This window comes from Thermoascus crustaceus (assembly GCF_041956765.1).
Source record: "Thermoascus crustaceus strain CBS 181.67 unplaced genomic scaffold VTN00scaffold_2, whole genome shotgun sequence".
In the NCBI taxonomy this organism is placed as follows: Eukaryota; Fungi; Ascomycota; class Eurotiomycetes; order Eurotiales; family Thermoascaceae; genus Thermoascus; species Thermoascus crustaceus.
Window position 1 is genome coordinate 3,734,124 of NW_027192528.1, and position 22,311 is coordinate 3,756,434.

The window sequence follows — 22,311 nt, forward strand, 5'->3', positions numbered from 1 at the left end:
TATGAGAGCGATCTCTTGATCAAATAAGGTCGAACGCATAGCAGAAGGAAACGTAAATGATAGGTAGAGGAACGGCTGTCTACCCCGCGGAGAACAGAGGACATCGGGATTGTCGCTCCGTCCGCCGGTGGAGTCAGCAGGGATGTTGTTCCTTGGCTGGGGGGCGCGGATCATCCATCCTCCGGAGCACTGGTGAGACGCCCGTTCCAGACTCCCTTCAGACATCTTCTACGTTTGTAGTACATCTATCCGTAAATATGGCCATTATCGTGATCGTTCGCATATGATCATCATTCAACGTGGAAGGAACGCACGAGGCACTGGAATGTGGCCATCCCTATCGATAGACGAGCACGTTCTAAGCGAGCCCTTATCTACACGTCAGAACGTCTGATAGCGGATCCTCCTGTCAGGGGAGCAGGGACCGGCTCTCAATAGTTTTGCACCGGGATCCTGCGTAGATATGTTATACAGAGATCGAGACAACGACCTATTCTCCATTGGGGAAATAATAATACCTAGATCCCTGTGTCCTCGGGAGGACGACTGCTATTCTTGACATGCCCTACTAGGCGACGCGGGGCGCCAAGGCGATAGAGCAATGCGATCGGCGGCTGCAAGGGGCAGCGCGCATCAGGAACGGAGCGGCAACTGGCCGATGCTGGCCACAGGGCTAGCCCGCTTCGGGTGCTCCACGGTTTCATGCTGGATGCCAGCTTCGCTCCCCGGAGGTCGTCGGTCGTCGGTCGTCTCATCTTCTCTTTCTTTCTTTCTTGCTCCATCCCTATGCCGCCATCCTTCGTCCTAGTCTCTGCTGCTTTGTTCCTGACGCTGCGTTGCGTCGTGCCGCTCCCTCGTCCTGTCCTCCTGCTCCCTCGTCCACCCGCTCTTTGTCTTCTACCGGCCATTGTGTTCTTCGTGGTCGATCCCTCTCCACTCCAACCTCCCCCCCCCCCACCCCTATCTTGGCATTCCCGACATCCTGTGCGTCTTGGTATAATAAACTGTGCCAAGTCATTCTTTCATCCCCGTCTGCACCTTTCAGTGCTCATTGTCGCCGAATCGCGTTGGCGGTGCATCGCCGGACTCGTGTCGCTTTGGTCGGTGACGGCCCCTGAATGTCGTCACAAAGACCCCGATCGGTCCATTGTTGCCGCGCGCAAAGATAACAGCGCCCCCCCGTGATCATGAGGAATTGAGGTGGCTTGCGTTCCCTCGATCACCAGCTAGCTCCCTTACTCTTCTGCTGCCACTCCTTTGGTCTCATCAATCTGAAACACGATCTTTGTGCACCGCTGCTACACCGTCACTGTCACCTGCAATCCCGTGGCCGACTTCTCCCCGGCTGGTCCGAAGAAGTCGAATTGGCTTGCAGAGCACATACGGCTCTCCGTAAGAATTCACCTCCGTTCTTTGATTGTCGACCCCTGGCTGGGCCAGGTCCTCGTCCAAGATGCTCTGCTGCGGAGACAGGGAGAAGCTGGGGGATATGAAGGCGTCGCAGAAGTGGGACTACATTGTGAGTCGCGAACGAACCCTTTGTGTATGTGTGCGTTGTACAGTACTGATGCTGCATCCGAAGAACCTCGATGACTTCAAGTCGACGTCCTGCTTGACCCCTGTCTCCTACTTCTTTCTCTGGGTGTTTCTGCTCGTCTCCATCGCAGTCTACGCGGTAGACACCTTCACCGCAATCAAGCTACTCATTTTCAATCACTGGGCTGGTCAGATAGAACCAAGTGTCCCGTTTGCGATCTCTCGATGGGTTTTCACGGGCTGCATCATCCTGTCGTTTGTACTCTTGATCTACCGGTGGATACGTGCCATACGGGCGATTCGATCGGGCGGCGTCGCACAAAGCTACCTGGACCCTCTGGCCGTCCGCCTCCAGAGTATCCGCATGGGAAAGCGTGGCCGGGGTTGGAAGAGGTTCTTGGTCTTTGCTGAGCTGACCAAGAGTAAGAAGGGTGCTGAATACGTCGCTCTGTTCACCTACTTCGCGTTTGAATGTGAGCAACCCGAATCCTCCTAGTTCTGACTGTCACTGACCGTGAGCAGCATGGACACGAGTGGTCTTCGCAGAGGGTCCACGTCAAGTTATCAATGCCATCACCCTGTACTCGGTCATGCAATTGAATCTGATCCCGGAAGGAGAGCACGCGGCGCCCGATGGCACGTCTCCCGTGGCGCAGTTCTTTATCAACGTGAAAGCTCTGGCAGAGAAGAATGACCAGCAGGCGGTTGTCCTGTTTGGTATGCTGTTCACGTTGATAATCTGGGTCCTCTCGGTCCTCAGCTTACTCTCGGCCGTCGTACTCTATGTCATCTTCCTGTGGCACCACATCCCCACCCGCGATGGGACTCTCAAAGCCTACTGTCGTCGGAAGATTAACACTCGACTCGAACGCATCGTAAAGCAAAAGGTCAACAAAGCATTGGCCAAAGGGGTGGTCTTGCAAGATAGGAAACCGACCCAGCCCGTTGTGAGTGCAGAAGAGATCAAGCCGACCCTTCCTTCCGTGGGAGGATTCGACGACGACAGGCCGGCCTTTTCACGACAGACGACTCAGACCACGCTTCCGCCGTACTTGTCACGACAAACAACTCAGACTACTCTTCCGCCATACTCTCGTACTGGCAGTGCGCCGCCTGAGAAGGCAGGTGCGCTTCGTCAGCCCACGCTACCGGACCTGGGTTTCGCCGAAGATAAGCCACCGCTTACGAGGTCTACCACCCAAGCTTCGGGTTTCGCCGACTCGGATGCTTTGGTTGGAAATGCTGCCACGATGGGTTATAGTCCTCTCGACCGCCATCCTTCTCCTGTCCCGTCGGTGCCAGGGATATCACCCACCCCTGTTTCGGCCGCGGTACGGTCCTATACCCCAGCTTCAAGGGCACCCACAGCTCAGAGTCGCTATACCCCTGGACCGTCACCCGTTGAAGGACCGAGCCGCAGGAACCCGGGAACGGGGTATCGAGGCGTGGAGGAAGGCTATTCCATGCCCCCACAACAACCTCCTTCCTCCATGGGTCGGCGTACCCCAGGGGGTCCACCTCCGGGAGGTCCGCCTTCGACTCGGGCTTACAGCCCGGCCACCATTTCTCCTGATCGAACTCTCACACCTGTTTCTGCCAGTCAGGCAGGAGGGATTGAGTATCCCAACAGGACATTCAGCCCTGTCAGCAATACTGGACCGTCTCCACCGCCAAAAGACAATGGCGGCTATGTCGCTTTCAACCCAATGGTGAATTCCCGGACTCCTAGTCCAAACACTCAACAACCAACTTCGCCTACATACCGCAATTTCTCTCGATCTCCTCTGACTTCTCCGGTGAATGAATACGGCGGGCCTGCGCCTCCCAGTCGTACATATTCTCCATACACGCCATATTCGCCGCAGAACAGTACACCACAACCGCAGCCTCCTTCAAACTTCTACTAGCGTCGTACGACGATGCTACCCAAAATTTGCTCCTATCTATCCGGAGTTTCGCTCCTACTAAGCGCCGGACGCTTGATACGTTCTAACTACCAATCTGGGGGCGAAGTATCTCGGATTGGTTGTGTAATCTTGCGTCCAGCGTGATATCTCCAAACAAATAACATAACAAGATGACACGTGGTACGCAGTTGTCAAGCTACTACAATTTTTTTTAAATTTACGACGTGAGACGGAAGAGCTGGCTCTTATTTATCATCTTCTGTGGTCTACGTTCGTTACGACTTGGGAAGAATCTTCCTTGATTGATTCATGATGAGTGGACATGCTTGGAGATCTTTTTAAATACAAATACCCCCTTTGAAGTTTAATAAATACCCCTGACTTATTCGCTCCTTTTCCCTCCCTACATACATGCATACAACACACATACATATCAGTCATCCTCGATTATTAGCAAGCATCTTCTGCAACCTCGTCTTTCTTTTCTGTCCTATAGTAGATATCTTATCCTAATCATCCCACTCTTGCTGTTAGGTAGGTAGTTGGGAGGTAGATGGGAGATAGGGGATAGGATCAAACAAAACAAAAAGAAAAAAACGATCGATCCACATCGGATTGGTGTTTCGTTTCCAACTCTGTAACCGGCGTCAGTGGTGCTGTGCTGTGCTTGTGACAGACAGGCGTCTGCAAGAGTTATTAGGGGAGAATCAAATACATGATCAATTAATCGATTTCTAGATCCGATTTTATTCTATGTTGGTCGATAATAAACCCCTGCTGTTTTACATGTGGGCGTAATGTAATCTCATCTCCAGCAAGTAACATACATATCTACCCTACCGACCCCACCTTAGGTACTACCGCACCACCTACAGCATTTTTATTTAATTTAGAAAGACTGAAGACTGAACGCAAACACAGAACGCTCAAAGAAAGAAGATTTTAACTGGACTAGACTAGACTACTAGTATGGACTGAACTGAACTGACCTGGTTGACTACTGGTAGCTACCTAGGTAACTTCTTCTTGTATAGATCCAATTGATCTTTGATCTGGTCCTAAGACACCCTGCCCTGCCCTGCCCTGCCCTGCCAGCCGCCTACTTTTTTCTGGCTCTGATTCTGGCTCTGGCTTGGACTCTGTATTTGATTCATCTTCATTATTCTTTCTTTCTTTTCAACTAGAGCCGAGTTGACTTGTAGGGCACATTTTACTTTTACATACATACATACATACATAAGTAAGTACCAGTAATATTTGCTTCAATCTCGTCCGGATCCTCTATCGAATGGACTGATTCATTGATTGATCGATTGATCGATTGATCGATAAATTGAGTGGAACGTTAATATCTATCTATGTGTAGGTATGTAGGTAGATACAGTATATAGTTGCTATATAGTCTATTGAAATGCAACAAACATTCGAAAGAATAGCTAAACTACCCAAGTACAGTACTTTTCTAGTTCAAACGGTGTATCACCAGTGGGCCGGTCCCGATACTCACCAAGAAATTATTGAAGAAGGTGTAGAATTATTCCGCGCAGTTTCGGCCAACCGGAATACTACTTACTCCCTTCGGCATGAGAGCGCTACCTGGTCCTGGTCTCACCTGTACGGAACCCGGAGGATTCGGGGATCTCAGTCAAAGGGGGGATACCAACTCCTTTGTATGGAGAGTTCAAAGGTTTTGGGTAGACAAAACCTGCAGTATTGAGATCAAAGATTAGCCAAGGCTTGTGGAGCAAGCATTATGGACGGTCAAGGAACGGGAGGATTACATATAAACATGAGCTTCTTTTTGGCCGTCAAGTAGATTGATTCCCTCTTCAAAAACCTTTCTCGTATATTCTCTGTTTTAGGCGTTAGAACGAATCTAAAAGCTTCTATTGGTCCAAAAGTTACCGAACTTCATATTCCTTCATCAATCCCTTCAGAAAGCGTCCTCCACACTGGTTTTCCAAAGTTCCAGGAACCGTCTTAAATTACGACTGTTTACAAACACCGTGTCAAACTCCGAAGACATCAAGTGTTCGCGTAGGTCCAAGCAGAAACTATCTATCCATCTGTCTTCTGCAATATTGGACTTTTCGAAACATGTGGATTTCTTCCTCCGCCATTCTCAGTTCATCTTGTAGTCCTCTATCATAGGCATGCGTCAAAGCTGCAACCCAGTTAGGCCGGTGCTTTATGCTCCACTTTAAAACCTGGTCTGGGCCGACATTGCCTTGTTCCTTTTCTGGGGGGGGGGAAGGGGGGGGGGGGGGGTTTGGTGAGATGGTATTAGATAACTGCCTCCTGTCCTTTGAAAGGAAGAGGGAATTCAGCGAGGCAACGAGAACACTGCGGTGTCTTCTAGCTGTTTGGATAGTTGTTTGCTGTAGAGGGAGTGGAAGATACTGCAAACCACATAGGGTGCTGATACCATAAGTGTTAATCAAAGTGTCATTTAGACTGTGCTTTGCTCAGAAAAATGCAACTGACCAGACAAATAGACCCAACTCTTGAGACTTTCTCCCAAATCCGACACACAGTCCTCTAGGACACTTGGATCCATTTGGACAATCGTACGGTAGTATTATTGACATGTCGATGCACGAGCCGGGAAAGACTACTTGACTCCAGTTGCACTGGGTTATTTCAGAGGTTTATTTCAGATCCGGAAGTTTCAGGTTCATGAAGAGGTATTCCCCCTTGAGGATTTTCCTCTCTCCAGGAAGGCCTCTGGACTCACATCGGAGCATTGATTCAAAGGCCTTTAAGCTCCAGAAAGTAAGTTAGTGTCAGCTTTGGTATTTCCCAACGTTGTTCCGACTTTACACTCATCACCAGAGCGCAGCTTCTTACCTCCCAATGGAGGAAATAGTAATACGGTAACCATTTCTCTCTGTTAAGCGCATCGATAAACCTGATGCAGTCTGCTTGGGATAATCCAGGAGGTCGAATGATACTGTTTTGGACGTGTCTTAGAAGACGGTAAATCCCCATATTTGAGTCACTTGCTCTATTTGTTAGTTTTATGCTGATGACACTTTTTCGACTCAAGCAATTCCAGGTCAACATGGTTGGGTACAGACTGTAAACGTCTTAGGTATTCGAGAACCTCTTTTGAGAAATTTGAAAATCTAGAAGGATTAGTCCAAAGGAATACCAGTGTTAATGATTTATCATCAGCTTACGCCCGTCACAGTTGCTCGACCATAATCTGAATCTGCTTCACCGTACGTGTCTCTGGCAGGATGGCCGTCTTCTGTTGCTTCTGCACTTGCATATGACTTCGCTGGCGTCTGCTCTCTTGATGCAGGTGATATCCTCGTCTTTCAAGACGCTGGACACCAGTCCTCAATCCGACACAGATTTCGAAGAGCCTCTGACAATGTAATTCAATACTATCGCCTGCATTACGAACCTCGGCCTTCACGTCGTCAAGGCCGCAGGACAATTCCTCCTTCGTGTCTTCAACACTTTGTCTCGTCTCTTGCAGGATGTCACGACTCTCGATGCACGATTTATCGATGCGATTGAGTGCAGTGCTAAGCCTTGTAAGTAAGTCTTCATAAGTAAGTCTTCATAAGTAAGTTTTCGGAATTGCCAGCTGCGCTGCAATGGAAATAGAAAACCAATTTACCCTGTAGGTAGCGCCAGTAGCAATGAAATGGATACAATCTTCATCGTCACTACTGCGCTTACTTTACTAATGAACAATTGACACATCCGGATACTGCTCTAGCAGACAAGTGAAATGGCATATACGCATGATAGGGAGAGACGGAGGATGAAGGGTTTAGATAGGCCTTTGGGGCCATATTACCTAGCCAAAAGAGCAAGAGCAACCCAGGTACCTATGTTTATCTTTGAGCGATACATTATCTTAAATATGATTGTCTATTTCATAAAATCTCAGTGAAGAATTCCAAGGCCCTGCCCTCAGCAACTCAGTTTTATAGTGCACAGGGCTTGGCATCTGTAGATAACGTAACAAGCCTTATTCTAATTTGACAAGGAACAAAGACTCCTCGTAGAGGAATGGGCCAACAGATGTCGGTTACACGAGAGGAAACAAGGGTGGGGCGCTTTGTACAGGCCAGCTAAATCCGAAGTCTGCCCTAACGTCCCGACCCCGACCCGGCTCCTTATTAACGGGGCGGAGTCCCGCCAGAGCTCGGTAAGCTCCGAGATTCCGACACCTCATCCAAGACTCCGCTGAGACAGTCGATCGAACATCTTAACCAGTGTTAACTTCTCACAGGAATGGCGCAGAACCTTCCTTCAGATACTGTTTCTAGCTGCTGACGGGAAGGTACTGTTCTTCTAGTTGTCGGCTCGTTGGGATGATTGCTTCCTCGACTTCACCGTTGCCGCCTTCCCCCACGTCAAATCGCAAGGAGAGCCGGACACCGAGACCGCCTCACCCGCAGCTTGACCTCGAGCAGGATCTCGAACCCACGTCTACCAGCGACGGCGATGACCCTCCGATTGATGTTGATAGTGGTAATGGTGCGGTAATGGAGGGGTCATCAGGGTCGGCAATAAAGAAGATTGCGACAGAACACTTTGACCTTGACGCGGAAATCAGCCCGGATGTGACAGATGCTGAGACCCTGCCTGTTGTGAAGACCCGTCAGCGCTCTAGATCGGCCCTCGCGGACCTCGGAACGCGCCTGAATACTGCCGGTGTGATGCCGCCTCGCAAGGATAAACTACAGGAGGAGCTAGATCTGGAGAAGGATTCCGATAATGCCGCGTCTATGTCAGATGCTACTTTGGGGGGTTATAATGGGGACGTTGAGGAGGCAGGAGGACATCGCAATCCTGCAGAAGAGATTGATGGCGTTCCCGACCAACATGCTGGAGTGAATAGCGAACAAAGGGGACATGAGCCGTCAATTTCATCAAGACAAGATGGTGGGATAACCGTCGAGCAATCTCAAGGGGATGGGATCAATATAGACGGTGTCTCGTCAGAAGATCCAGGTGAGACTAGAGCAAATGGCGCAACGTCGAGCAGAGCGCCGAAGGAAACATCTCCACGGCGAAATCGGGACAAGGAGAAGATTCTTAAACTGTCGCCAGCGAAGATGCAGGAGCTCATGTCTTCGCCGGAATCGATCCCCTATCGTAGGGTGCCCTTACAACAACACCGGGTGAAGACAGTGCCGCTGGATATTCCTTCATTGGCACTACGATCCGGACTAGATGGCCTTGGAGAAGATTCGAGCAGGTCAGCAGGCGAAATGAAGACACCCAACAATTTTGCTGCGAAGATGAGGAGAAGAAAAGACCTCCGTCTCGCTGATCCTCCCGAGTTTCTGGGCCCTGTCGAAGAGACGCCCTTGTCTGCACCACTTCGGCCTCGGCCACAAGCATCCCGGACCGTATCGACCCCCAGCTCTACACGCCGACTGACATCGTCCGTCAGCCATGAACGTTTGTCTCACACGTGGGCATCGAGATCGAAGCAAGACCGGTCATTTTCCCATCGTATCGACCTCGACCCGAAGACCACCCTCCATCCCTCCAAAATTGCTGACCCAACCCCCTCCCCGATGCCGCAGTCCATACCTCTACCGCCTCTATCGATACCCACCTACTTGCAACTGGAGTTATCTTCTACTCGACCATCTCCTCTGTATATTCACCGTTCTGTTACCAGCGATTTTCCTTACGAGTCATCTCGCGTCAAAATGGAGAGGCTATTGAATTTCTTCATGCTTCCAGCCGCTTTAGAGCAGGTGCTTTGGTTTGGTGCTCTGACATGTCTGGACTCCTGGCTTTATTCCTTTACGATACTCCCTCTGCGTTTTGTGAAGGCACTGTATATTTTGTTCAAGTCATGGGCTATCAATCTTGGCGTTGAGATTCGGTTTATTTCTGGATTCATTGTTAAAGGTATCGGGCGAGTCTGGCGGAGGAGGAACATATCCGCTGAGGCTACACCAGAGCAGAGAGGAACGGAGGAGACATCTGGGCCGAGAGCTGCATCGAGCGGTTCTTTCGCTAAGAATGAGGCGTTCCAATTTGACCGAGATGCCCGAAACCGGTCCGCAATTTCTCAGCCGGAAGGTGGGAGACGTCCCCGGCGTTCCGTGAGCCACAGGCATCGCAGACAGAGGTCAATTCCGTCTGCGTTGCTCCCAGATGACAAGGCAGATATCCTGAAGGGATTGCTTATGATATCCACTTGCCTTGTTCTCATGCGCTTTGATGCGAGCAGAATGTATCACTGGATCCGAGGCCAGGCGGCTATCAAGCTGTATGTTATCTACAACGTTCTGGAAGTCAGCGACCGTCTCTTCTCCGCGATCGGGCAAGATGTTCTGGAGTGCCTCTTTTCCCGCGAGGCACTTGAGCGGAAGCCTGATGGACGAAGCAAGGTCTTACGTCCGTTCTGGCTGTTCATAATTGCGCTTGTCTACACTGTCGTCCATGCGACTTCGCTCTTCTATCAGGTCATGACTCTGAACGTGGCTGTGAATTCCTATTCGAACGCTTTGATCACTCTTCTGCTTTCCAACCAGTTTGTCGAGATCAAGTCGACGGTCTTCAAGAAGTTTGAAAAGGAGAACCTCTTCCAGCTCACGTGTGCTGACGTTGTGGAGCGATTTCAACTTTGGTTGATGCTTATCATCATTGCCTCCCGAAACATTGTTGAAACCGGTGTGTTCAGTTTCTGGGGCAGCTTGGGTTCTGGCTTCTCCACTAGCCCTTCTGCAAGTACGAACAGCACACCACTTTCGACTCCCCCCCGGACCTCGTCATCCATCCTTCCGCAGTCTTTCACCCTCTTTCCATCCTCCTTATTTGCCTCTCTCAGCAGTGCGAACTCGGTCCTCCCGATGATAGGCCAAGTGCTCGGGCCGTTCCTCGTTGTCCTAGGCTCCGAGATGATTGTTGACTGGTTGAAGCACGCATATATCAACAAGTTCAACAACACTCGGCCGGCGATCTATGGGCGTTTCCTCGACGTCTTGGCAAAGGACTACTATACCAATGCGTTCGCTGAGCAGAATCTAACCCGTCGGTTAGGTCTGCCTGTGATTCCCCTTTCCTGCCTCTTCTTCCGTGTTTCTGTACAGACGTATCAGATGTTCCTTACTGCATGGCTACCACAGCATCCTTCACCTCCACCGGACACAACTTCTCTCTCATCAATACACAGACATTATGCCTCTTCACCATCTCCGTCCTCTCCTCCGTTGACCTTCAAATCTGCCATTCCATATTCTTTTAATCACATAGCATCCTTCCTCAATTCAGTCGTCGCAAACGCCACCCCCTCCCCTGCGAGATCTGTCCCTGTCTTCACGATCATCCTCATTATAATCGGATACATCATGCTTCTCCTCTTCAAACTTGCCCTGGGGATCGTCCTGCTCTCATTCGCGCGTTCTCGGTACAAAGCCATGAAGAACCGCGAGCAGGAGGAACTCTTGAAATCTTCAAACGGATCAGTCTCACAGAAGCCATCAGCTTCTCGTGGGATGGATCACGTCGTCGAAGGTAGCAGACGCGTAGGCGGCTGGGGCGTCGTCGAGGTCGACGATGACAAGAGACGCTGGATCTATGCTGACGATCCCGAGGAGCTGAGAAAGTTAAAGGAGAAAGAGGAGAAAGCGAAGTCGGGTAAAGATGGCGGAACTAGCATCGAGGGGGTGAAGAGGTACGAGATGGTTGCGAAGAGGATATGGTGAATTTAGGTACTTTTTTTTATCTGTTACATGACATGTACTTGATGTTTCACATAGAAGATGCTTGTGTATTGTATGTACTTTGCACTGCATAAATGATCTATTCTAATATAATACTTACCATTGGAAATGGTGCATTGTCCTCTTCAGGATATCATCCATGGCTCTTGATAAGCACTTATCGAAAGAAGTCCACAACCTACATCCCCATTCACATTCTGCGTGTACCTCAGGCTTCAGATCCGCGAGAGAGGAAATCCATCAGTTTTTGGTGTCAGTGCAAGGCAAGCAAAACCTTGGAATAGCTTGCAAAAACCTCGTATATACGTCTTGGGAGTACGCCAGGCACCGCAGGGCTCCGCTCAGTCGATCCTAATTCGGAAGGCACGGGGCTACCCCTGCCGGGCCACCCTCCTTTCTCGACGTCTTTGTTCCCACCGGTGGAACCCTCGATTGACACTCACGTACTTTTTACGCGGAATTCCTCAGAGATATAGGTACAATCATGTTTAGATATTTTCTTGCTTGCTTTGCTGCGCAACAAGAACCCGAAGCTAAAGGCCATGTCTCGTTCCGGTGGTAGAGGCTGCCTATGAGCAGTACCTTGTCCTACATAACCTGCGCGGGTATAAGAAAAGCCGCACTTCTCCTCCCACTACGAGAATGACTCTCAACCCCGTTTGCATCTCATATTTTTACGAGGATGGAACGAACCTGGTGGGGTCATTCACGCTCCTTCTACGGGGGCGGAATATTCTCTCCTAGTCGTGGAGATAGCCTGCCTCTCTATGTGGGGTATACCGAAAGAGGCCCGTTAAGGGTAAGATCTTCGGATGCGAAGGGATATCAGGGAACCGGATATGGGCTTATATTTATTCGACGAGGTGAGAATGTCAATCTCGATTATCGTTTGTCAACCTTCATCTGTCTACGTATTTCTGTGCTCATCAACAGAAACATACTTATTTATATCTAGGCAGACAATGACCGAAGAGCTGAATTCCAAAGTCACAGATGACTCTGGCAGAATCTGAGAGAATCAGATGTAGAGGCGCGTGACTCTCTTGGCTGGAGGTGAGTCTGTCTCCACTTGAGAATGGCATCATCTCTGGTGGAGACACTGTCCGAGCGTGCTGGCACACGTCAACATTTTGTTGTCCCCACGTCTACGACAGGTATGAGACACCAGGTATGGAACAGATAATTATTAAATTTGAGTGTCTCTCTTTCCGACTACCCGGGTGAAGGTTGGAGCGGAGTAGCTCCAGCATCGGTAAGCCAACCAGTTGACTTTTGGACGACCATGAGCAATCTAGGTACTCCGATATAGCACCTAACTTTCTTAAGCAGAGGACGGGATATACTGGCAGATCATAACCGGATACTTAGGGACAATCATCGAATACAAACAGGAAGTTGTACCTTGCACAGAGGATGTGAAGGAAGACGGCCCGGGGTTATGCATCCTTTCTGCACAAATATACCGGGCATAAGCCGTCACAAGGATCTAACTGGCAGCTGTTGCGAAGATCCCGATATGCTAAAACTCCGCAGAACGAGCCTGGTTCTTTCCCAGCTTGGCTTCTCCACATACCTGCAACCTTATTGCCATCCCCGGCGACATCACCCGCCGTTGACCGACGACCACAACTATCGATCACCTAGACTTACGAAATCTCCGTGCTTCGACATGTTCTCCACCAGATGCGGTGTGAGCTATGAAGATTGGCTGGCTCCAATACGATGCAGAGACTGTGCTTCGTTATGTTCTTCAATGTACACAACTTCGGCACCGCTTTTCCGGAACTGCCCCCGTTATCATGCCGATCAGCGGCCCCAAGGCCCCCGCAGATGGGGGGAACTCGTTGGGGAGGTGAATTCCAGTGATGTATATATACGACGAGCTTGAGACTCAATCCAGCGTTCTTCTGGCGAAGTCATCGTTATTTCTGACCAAGTACAGTATATATAAAAATGGGCGAAGCAAGAGAGGAGCTTTATCCGCTTAAGAGGGACAGAGAGGAATCTGACCGGTATGCACATGTACCATGATTTATCGATCAAGCTGTTTATCAACTTAGAGAAACCCGATCGTCTGGGAAAAAAGGTACTAAAGATAACTTTTACTTCTCGCAGACTCGACCACCAACATAGGTATCTCGTGGACTTATTTGGAGGAAACGCAATCCATCCCTCAATACCCAAAGATCGTCTGTTCGACATTGCCGATATTGCTACGGGAACGGGGTAAGTTGGATCTATCGTCCTTCGCCCTCGCCTACCTCAACACCTAAGACGATGACATCCTGCTGATCACCGTAATAGAATTTGGCTCAAGGATGTCTCCAAGCTTCTGAAAGACGTCCCCACGGACCGGCCACGATATTACCATGGCTTCGATATCTCCCCTGATCAGTTCCCCTCCGAACCGGGTGATCTGCACTTCTCGGTCCAGGACGTAATGAAGCCGTTTCCGGTGGAGCATCAGAATCGCTACGACCTGGTGCATGTTCGACTGCTGATCGGGGCTCTTAAGGAGGAGGATATTAAGGGTGTTGTTGCCAATTTGGCGACGCTTTTAAGTAAGAACACAAGTCCCTCGTGAAGTTCTCCGCAATGGATATTATCCTTTTGAAAATTGCTAACAAGCCTCTTTTCTTTTCAGAACCTGGCGGCTACCTCCAATGGGACGATTTCGACATGTCCAGCATGACCCTCAACAACAAGGACGAGTACCCCTTCAATGCAGAAATCGTGCAAATCATGCTTGACTTCCAGAGAAACTCCGGGTACAGCCTCTGTTTGCCTGCCAGAATCCACGAGGGCTGTCAGCAAGCCGGCCTGGCGAGCGTCAACCGCTACGACTACAGCACCGGCGAGAAACCGGAGCTGCGTGAGAAGACGCACGCGTGGATGCGGAGGGCGCATCGGGCGCTCCTGGGAGTCGGGCTGCTGCGTGCGGGGAGGGCTACAGATAGGCAGAGTGCGGAGAGAAACGTGGAGGAGATGATCAAGGGCGCTGAGAGGGAGTTTGCGGCTGGGTGTCTGCCTGTTATAGTGATGGGAGTTGTAGTTGGGCAGAAGTCGTAGATCAGTAGACAAGTACATAGGTAGATACCTACTATTCTACACAGAGAGAAATGGTGTACATAGGAGATGGCATCGGGTTTAGGGACCCATCCGAGAAATACAAAGGAACTAGATGATCATAACTTGTATAGGAAAAATCATAAGTATGGCTGACCCTACTGATCTTGGTTAAATCCAAATACAAATCTGACGGATACAGGGCTTTGAGGATAATTCATCATCTTTGCATATTAATATTGAATACTAGAGGTTTCTAAATGCGATGCAGATGAAGTAACAATCAAAATGCGACAGCTGATTATATAAATGCGTTTTCATCCGAATCATTACTAAAACTATATCACGCCAAACCAAACACCTTTCCCTTCCCCTTCCCTTCTATGAAGGCTCACTGATCTCACCTCACTGATCGTCATCCATTCATTCACTCACTCACTTCCATCCCCACTCTCCCCTCCGTTACTACTACTACCCCCAGCAGCAGCAGCCTTCTTGGGCAGGTTGGCAAAAACCCACCGAAAGATCTCCCGGCTCTTGTACAGATTCTCGACGCGCAGCCGCTCGTTTGCCAGGTGCGCGTGGTCGCTCGCCTGTCCGCACGGCAGGTGGGCCGCGGGGGCGCCGAAGACTTTCTCCAGGAAGCGGATCGTGGGGATGGAGCCGCCTTCGCGGATGTAGATCGGTTTTACGGGTGAGGAGCGGCGTGTGGTGGTGGTGATTTGGACTTGTTGGTTGGGTGATGATGTTGCTGGTTGGTGTGGGTTGTTGGGGGGTTGGTGAGGGGTGGTGGTGGTGGTAGTAGAAGAGGCCTCCTGGGCGGAATCGGGGTCGGAGGAGGAGGGGACGGTATTGTTGCTGTTGTTGGAGTTGTTGGCGAGGGTGGAGGATGTAGGGATCGTGGCGTTCAAGGAGGATTGTTTTCTTGCTGCTGCTCTGCGGGCGGACGAGGATGTGGAGGAGGAGATGATCCGGTCGATGTGTGATGCGATGCTGTCGGAGGATTCGGTGCGGAAGAGTTCGTGGCCGTGGCTATGACCGGTCGATCGTCCTCCTACTGGTGGGTAGTTGTGCTCCTTGCTGTCCGTGTCGGGACTCCATGCGGCCGTGATGGCCTCGGAGAGGGTCTCGAAGATCTCGTTGTCCGGGTCGCCGAGCCAGGGGTCGGATTTTCCAGTGATCTCGACCGTGAGTTCATTCTGCGAGTCGAGCAGGGCAAATTGCTCCTGCGCGTAGGCGGTCAGCTTTGCGGCCACCTCGTCCGCGTCCTGGTTGGGCACGATGCGGATCGAGAGTGTCGCTTTGGCTTTGCGGGAGATGGTCGTTGTCACGCTCTTGCTGCCGGGGACCTCGACGGAGTGGATGGTCAGGGAGGGCTCGCGCCATCGGAACATCAAGGAATTGGTGAAGGCTTCGCTGTCTGGGATCTCTGGGTGGTGTGGTAGGAGAGCTTCAGCGATCGCGTCGTACCGCGACTTTTCGATCTCTGTCAGTTGCAGGACGGGATCGTAGAAGCCGGGGATATTAATGTGACCCTTGGGTCGGACGAGCGTAGCGAGAAGCAAGGACAGGTCCTTCAACGGCTCATCTAACAGGGCACTGCCGTCGATACCGCTGTGGAGGTCGGGATGATCGCTCGTAACCACCAGATTGGCATGGACGACTCCACGAAGTCCGTAGGTCAGACATGGGATGTGATCGTCCAGCCAGTAACTGTTAGCCAGCAGTACCCAATCGACATCTCCAATCAATGCCTTGTTCTTTTGAATGGTCTCTTGGAATCCTTGCGATCCCGATTCCTCCTCTCCTTCGATCAGAAAGACAACGTCACAGCCAAGCTCTTTCCTTCGAGCAAGATCAGCCGCCGCATATAGTGCTGCAAGCACTGGACCTTTATTGTCGGAAACTCCACGTCCGTACAAAAAGCCGTTGATGGAAGTCAGCTGGAACGGGTCCGTCTTCCATTTTGGCCGATTCGTGTCTGCGCCGACAACGTCGTAATGGCCGTAGAACAGGATCGTCCGTCGGACTGCTCGGGGAGAAGTCGCGTTGAACCTTGCATAGACGACAGGGTTCGTAGTTTCGCCGGTGGTCAAGAGACGTGTCTTCGCGCCTAGGTAGTTGCAGTGGCGGCGAAGGAATGCTGCACCTTGGTGGCACTCGCCTGCGAACTTGGGACTTGATGATATTGTCTTGAAAGATACAAATTTTGCCAGACTGTTGACCATTTCATCTATAAAATGTCAGCTCCACACATCGTGCAATCGTAAGGACTGACGGCTCCCTACCGTTGCCGATCGGCGCTATGTCTCCCTGGCCAACAGGATGCTCTGTTGTCAGGTCCCAGATAGCAACAGTGTTGTCATTTCCTCCAGTCGCGTAGATTCGTCTGTCCTGGACTACACCAGCTGCAGATGCCAGCATCGTACCCTCGTGGGCAACCCAGGACCCGATCTCTTCGAACCTCGAATTGAATTTCTAGCAACAAGAAATTAGCAAACTAAAAGATATATCAAATAAAGATCAACGTACCTTGACGATTCCATTCGAGTCACCACTGATTGCAATTCCCTTGATAATATCAATGGCCCACAGGTCTCCAGTATGCTTTGTGATCCGCTTCACCAGTTGATGCGTATCCAAGTTCCAGATGTTCAAAGCACCGCCAGCAAGACCGCAGTAGAGCAAAGACCCCTCTACAGCAATTGACAGCACAGAATCACTGCCATTCTGGAGCTTCGCCAGCTGTACCGGCGCACCATCTGCACCCTGTCCTAGACGCCATAATTTAACGGCACCGTCCCCAGAGCCGGTCAGCAATACTTCTTCTGAGGGCGAAGATTCAACCAAGCCGCGGACAAGAAGCATGGAGTACACATATCCATGATGGGCAAAGAGCTTGTGCTGGTCGCGCTTGAAGGTTAATACCTGGCCACCATGTGTGACAGGATGAGGCGCTCCCGGGCCGGAATCAGGACGGGGAGTGACGGCACCATCCGGACCTCTAGAATCAAAGAATCGGTGAGTTCGGTTGGATGGGTGAGTTGCTGGAGCCAGTTGAGGACTGGTTTCAACTTTCGACAAATTGCACCACTGATAAACGTCAGAGCTTAGGTGCTAACCCCCCCGCTTGATAAATAAAGGATGGTACCGTACCTGAAGACTGGTGTTTTGGCCACCGCAATAGACGGTCTTCAAACTCGACGAGTAGACCACAGCGAAGATATCACCAACATCATGGTGAGAGTAGATGGAGTAAAGCCTTTCGAAGGTCCTGGTGGACCAGACCTAGACATACTAGTTAACCTGGGATCAGGCATATACTCACGGGGACGATGGGACACAACGTACATTGACCACCGAATCCCCACCGCTAGAGAAGAGCAAGCTCTTATCCTCAGACAGGTAAAGACCCAAAACGCTCTCTTTGTGAGCGTGCACGGAGAGTACAAGATCGTATGTCTCCAGAGACCAAGCCTTCCATGCAGACAAGATGATCAGCCTGTCATGAAACACCGGAAGATTCCCCGAAGGCAAGACATGCATGTACTCACCACTATGTCCCCTCCCTGCAGACCGGCAAAGACACACTCGTCGTCCAGCACCAGGGCTAAGACGGAACGGCTGGCCTTGACGCGGTGGCCGATGGCACAGTCGTTCTGCACGCTCGGCTGGGGATCGAATTCGGGACGACTCTGAGACTGCTGATCGCTGTCCCACGCCTGCATCAGGTCGTCGACATCCGAATTCCCATCGGATTCTACTATATTGTCCATCGCGGCTCTTTCAGCTTGGGTTCCTTTCTTCTCCTTGTGTCAAATTCTTCTGCTACTGAACCTGCCTCTGTTTCTGCCACTGTCGTCCTTTTTTTTATCCTCAAAAAAAATAGAACGCAAAGAGCTCCGCTTTACGGTGATGCCACCGGACCCAGTTATCCACTGCCAGGAAGTTCTGCAGCAACGGCGTGGAACTGGACGGTGATGGTCTGCATTCCGCGGATTTCGGGTGTGGCGGTGCGCCGGATGAGGTTTAGGACGACAGCAGCAAAAAAACAGAGGAACAGAACCAGCACGGACGAGTACTCACCACGCTTCATATTCCTTTTCTTCAAATTCCAACAGCAAGCTGGCCTGATGGTCGTGGAATTGGATTGTCAGCCTGTCTGGAACAGATGTGCCTGGGGTGTCAGCGACTGCGAGGGAGAGAGCTGTTCGGTGGCACAAAGGCCGGGGTTCGGGCCCAGGACGCTGTCTGGACGGAACAGCTCAACGGTCTCCACTGAGGATCTGGAGACGCCGTTTCTTCGACAGGGTGTCTCGTGTTCCAGAAAAGGACGGTTTTTAAGTACTTGCCTTGGTTCCCAGCAGAGCCGCGCCAGAGGAGCGCCGTGGTCATGGTGATATCCCATCGCCTGAGTCATCCTGCTCCTGTCGGAATGATGCCATCAGCCACGAGAATGGTGAATGGGAGCTTGCCCCAGGTTTATTCTTAGGGTAGCTTCTTACCCCATAAAGGAATCGATATAGACCCGCTCCGTGGACAGGATATCCGATCCTAAGGGGAGAGAAGGTCAATATCGGCAGCGAGGTCACCATGCATACCCAAGGGAGTGGACAGGACCTTCACCAAGTCACAATAGGCGTTGCAGCAAGTTCCCTAGGCGTTCCGTCCAGAGGGCACTGTGCATTTGAGAGCGCTGTCTGTGGTTCCAAGTCAAGGACACTATTCGATCTACAGTGCTTCGCTACAGGACAAAGAAAAGCGAATACAGAGCCAGTTTATCTACAGCGTCTGGTTGCACGAATGAGATAGACGAACAGCAGCTAATGCAGCGAGCGGCAGACACGGCAGCAAGTCATCGTGCATGACGCAGCAATTTGATGTGTCTTATTTCACACCAGCAAATCCTTTATTTATCTGCCTATCGAGGGAAGAGCATAGGCGCAAACCGGACATTATCCTGTGATACCCTATCAGACTGAGGACAAAAAAGAGGCTGCCTTGTACTAATCGTGCCAGATGCAGCCCGTCACAGTTAGCGACAGTCTGTATCGGTGCCTGACCACCTGACAGCCAGTTGGACAGTGTCTGGCAAGGCGAGATGGACATGGTGACGGGAATTCTGCTCGAAACGACGGCTCTGGAGGGTAGCCTTGTACCTACGGGCTCGGGAGCGCTCTGCAGTCTGTTGTCTGGAGGGGCCGTCATCAGCATCCAGCGGTGGACACTCTTTCATCTTCTTTTTTTTTTGCAACGGACAGCTGGCGAGGCCTTAGCCATCACGAGCCACACAGGCGGTAGGCAATCAGAGCGTCTCGTTCCCGGCTACTGAGCCACAGGACGGTCACCGCTCGGCCTCCAGGACCCTCCTCATCCCCATCATCAAATCATCGGCCTCATCCAGCGCAAATCGACTGCGGTTTCATGTCGTGTCGACAGTGGCTAGAGACGCTCCTTCTAGGCGCTTCACCGTGCGCGGCGCCGGCCTCGACCACCATCGCGCGCAAGCAATCACGGTGCGACAACGAAGGCCTCCACCGATCTACGGGCCCTTGCCTACCCAAATGCCTCGATACGCTCGCCTTCTTTTATCGCTCTGCGGGCTGTCTTGGAAACACCTCGACTCCTGACAAGACCTTCGCCGGAACGTCATCCCGTTCGTTGCTTTGTCTTGCTGTTTCACGCTCTTCCCAGCCCCCCCCCCCCCCCTCCCTTAGAGTCATACCTAAGCGGGCCGATCGCTGTCAACCCGGATCCTTCAAATACTACCTCCTTGTAGACGTCGGCTCAGCGCTCAGTCTGACTCTTGCAAATGCATTGACAAGCATCCCTGATTGCTCTTTGGGAGCTTGACGAGAGAACGGGTTCGACGTTGTCGCAACTCGAGACTCTCTTGACCTGTTGACTCATAACATCCATCTATCCGTTCTTCCCCACCTTGATCTGCCTTTAGACCCGTCTGTACCGCCCTGGGACCAGATCTACTACCCCGGTTTCTGGGATCGCATCGCGACCACCACAGACGCCTCACAGCACGACGAAGCCTTCGACTTCTCAAGGAGCTGTGTCTCGTTTCCAACCATGGCTACCATGGCGCACCAGTTCCTGGGCCACCAGAGCATAGCCGTGGTCGACAAATCGGGTAAAGTCGTGAGCACGGTGAGTTTCGATCCCTCGCGACGGTGAAGAGGGGTTTTGTCTGACGTCTTTTCCTGCATAGGGCAAGAATCTGTTGACCGTGTTCACGGAGGCCAAGAATGCCTACCGGGCTCGCAAGGCCGAACTCCAGGCGGAAAGGAATGCTAAAATCGCGGAGAAGGAAGCGCAGCGGTCCCGGGCTATGCAGGCCCTCGCGATAGATGATTCACGTTCAGTGGGCACCAGAAGGAGTGGAAGGAGTAGGCATCATTCCGTGAGGCCTCACCATCGAGCTTCACGTTACGAGCAGGATCTCGAGGAAGACGCCGATGGGGATTACAGGTTCCAAAGGGGGCTGCCACGCCGGCGCACGGATATGGATATCGCGGTTAAAGAGCCGAGGCACATGGCTAACCGCTCCAAGGACGATTCAAACATCGATAAGGACCTGGCATACGGAGAATGCAATGCGGTTGGCCTACCAGCTCCGCCGCCGGAAAACGACGAATCGCAGCTCAATAGCTTGATCGACAAGGCGAAGATGTTGCTCGAGGAGGCAGATTGCCTGCAGCACAGCGCAACAGCCACCATAACTCATTTGCAAAAGTACCCGGATGCCATGGCTGCGGTTGCGCTGACCCTGGCGGAAATCAGCAACCTGGTCGCCAAGATGGCCCCCGGGGTCCTCACAGTTCTGAAGGCCAACGCGCCCAGCATATTCGCGCTGCTCGCCAGTCCGCAGTTTTTGATCGCTGCGGGTGTTGGCGTTGGCGTCACCATCGTCATGTTCGGCGGGTACAAGATTATCAGACAGCTCACCGGCGCTAAACCCGAGAACGACAACACAAAAGCGATCGAAGGTCCCGCCGACAACGTCGAACAAATGATAGAACTGAATCCCGAACACCTTAACCGTGTCGAGAACTGGCGTCGCGGCGTTGCCTTTGAGGCACAGGATGACTCCAAGGTCGACGGCGAATTCATCACCCGCACCGCGGCCAGGATGTCCGGACTTGATATCAGCACCGAAGCAATGGCGAGAGATCCGAGGTTCAAGAAGCACCGCGACGATGAGTCGATGGCTTCTTCCCACCGATCCCGACGTTCGCGGTACTCCTCCAAACCGCACTCTTCGCAACCCAGGGCAAAGTCCAGAGCACGTTCCGAGACCAGAGGGACCATACCTTCGAAGGGGGAGTCCAAGCCCGGCAGGGAATTCCTGGCGAGCTTCAAGCCAGGATCGAAGGCTCCAAAGTCAGAATCCAAGGCCGGTTCGAAGCCCTTCGAGAAGGACGAGAAGAAGTCCAAAGACAAGTCCAAGGACAAAGACAAGTCAAAGGACAAGGACAAGCCTAAGGACAAAGACAAGGATAAAGATAAGGACAAGACCAAGCGCTCCAGCAAGCTGAAGTTGATGTTAAGCCTTGACTCTTCATGATTGAGAGCCGCATCTGCCATCTGCCATGACTATACGTTACCCACATGCCACCTTACGATTTTCCTGTACACTGTAGTCGCCTCTATTCTTCTGTTGTGCATTTTATTTCAAGCCCCTAGCCTGGGCAGCACTATACCGAGACTATCGATACTTGGGATCATGGAGTTGAGGTCTTTTGTTTGGTTGCTATCATGTCTTGTCTGAGCATATGTCTTTTCAAAGTATTCATATGGAGTTTTGTTCTTTGTCTAGGAGGTATCTACATACAGACAAACAATTTTTTCTATGCTCTCCGGAATCTTCATGTCACTTTCTTCTGTCCAGTCCCAGAATTTCACTTCCTTATTCTTACTTGCAAGATGAGGGCCGAGGGCTCACGCAAAGCAACTCACTAAACATAAGGGTGAATGTCAATAGAAAACCTACAGGAAAAAAAAAATAGGAAATATCTATTGGTCTAGAGACTTGCTAGAGAATAATGTAGGTTCTATACTAGAAAGCCACGTCAGACCTAGAG

At 51.3% G+C, this 22,311-nt stretch overlaps 6 protein-coding genes across 6 annotated transcripts; 4 read left to right on the top strand and 2 right to left on the bottom strand.

The window, feature by feature from the left end:
- Positions 1-1,453: 1,453 nt before the first annotated feature.
- VTN00DRAFT_4864 (uncharacterized protein) lies at positions 1,454-3,443 on the top strand (the record flags this gene model as incomplete). The annotated part of the gene is made up of 3 exons (XM_069431333.1): positions 1,454-1,519; positions 1,583-2,009; positions 2,059-3,443. The coding sequence occupies 3 exons, from the start codon at positions 1,454-1,456 to the stop codon at positions 3,441-3,443; spliced, it is 1,878 nt and encodes a 625-aa protein (XP_069290379.1).
- Positions 3,444-7,774: 4,331 nt separating this feature from the next.
- Positions 7,775-11,134, top strand: VTN00DRAFT_4865 (uncharacterized protein; the record flags this gene model as incomplete). Its single annotated transcript, XM_069431334.1, has 1 exon — positions 7,775-11,134. The coding sequence occupies one exon, from the start codon at positions 7,775-7,777 to the stop codon at positions 11,132-11,134; it is 3,360 nt and encodes a 1,119-aa protein (XP_069290380.1).
- Positions 11,135-13,105: 1,971 nt separating this feature from the next.
- VTN00DRAFT_4866 (uncharacterized protein) lies at positions 13,106-14,221 on the top strand (the record flags this gene model as incomplete). Its single annotated transcript, XM_069431335.1, has 4 exons — positions 13,106-13,164; positions 13,268-13,378; positions 13,457-13,713; positions 13,797-14,221. The coding sequence occupies 4 exons, from the start codon at positions 13,106-13,108 to the stop codon at positions 14,219-14,221; spliced, it is 852 nt and encodes a 283-aa protein (XP_069290381.1).
- A 428-nt stretch (positions 14,222-14,649) lies between these two features.
- VTN00DRAFT_4867 (uncharacterized protein) lies at positions 14,650-17,994 on the bottom strand (the record flags this gene model as incomplete). Its single annotated transcript, XM_069431336.1, has 6 exons — positions 14,650-16,451; positions 16,507-16,696; positions 16,751-17,311; positions 17,375-17,506; positions 17,570-17,695; positions 17,773-17,994. 6 exons carry the CDS (start codon positions 17,992-17,994, stop codon positions 14,650-14,652), a joined length of 3,033 nt encoding a protein of 1,010 aa, XP_069290382.1.
- A 377-nt stretch (positions 17,995-18,371) lies between these two features.
- VTN00DRAFT_4868 (uncharacterized protein) lies at positions 18,372-18,728 on the bottom strand (the record flags this gene model as incomplete). Its single annotated transcript, XM_069431337.1, has 2 exons — positions 18,372-18,645; positions 18,724-18,728. 2 exons carry the CDS (start codon positions 18,726-18,728, stop codon positions 18,372-18,374), a joined length of 279 nt encoding a protein of 92 aa, XP_069290383.1.
- Positions 18,729-20,299: 1,571 nt separating this feature from the next.
- VTN00DRAFT_4869 (uncharacterized protein) lies at positions 20,300-21,794 on the top strand (the record flags this gene model as incomplete). The annotated part of the gene is made up of 2 exons (XM_069431338.1): positions 20,300-20,377; positions 20,439-21,794. 2 exons carry the CDS (start codon positions 20,300-20,302, stop codon positions 21,792-21,794), a joined length of 1,434 nt encoding a protein of 477 aa, XP_069290384.1.
- Positions 21,795-22,311: the final 517 nt, after the last annotated feature.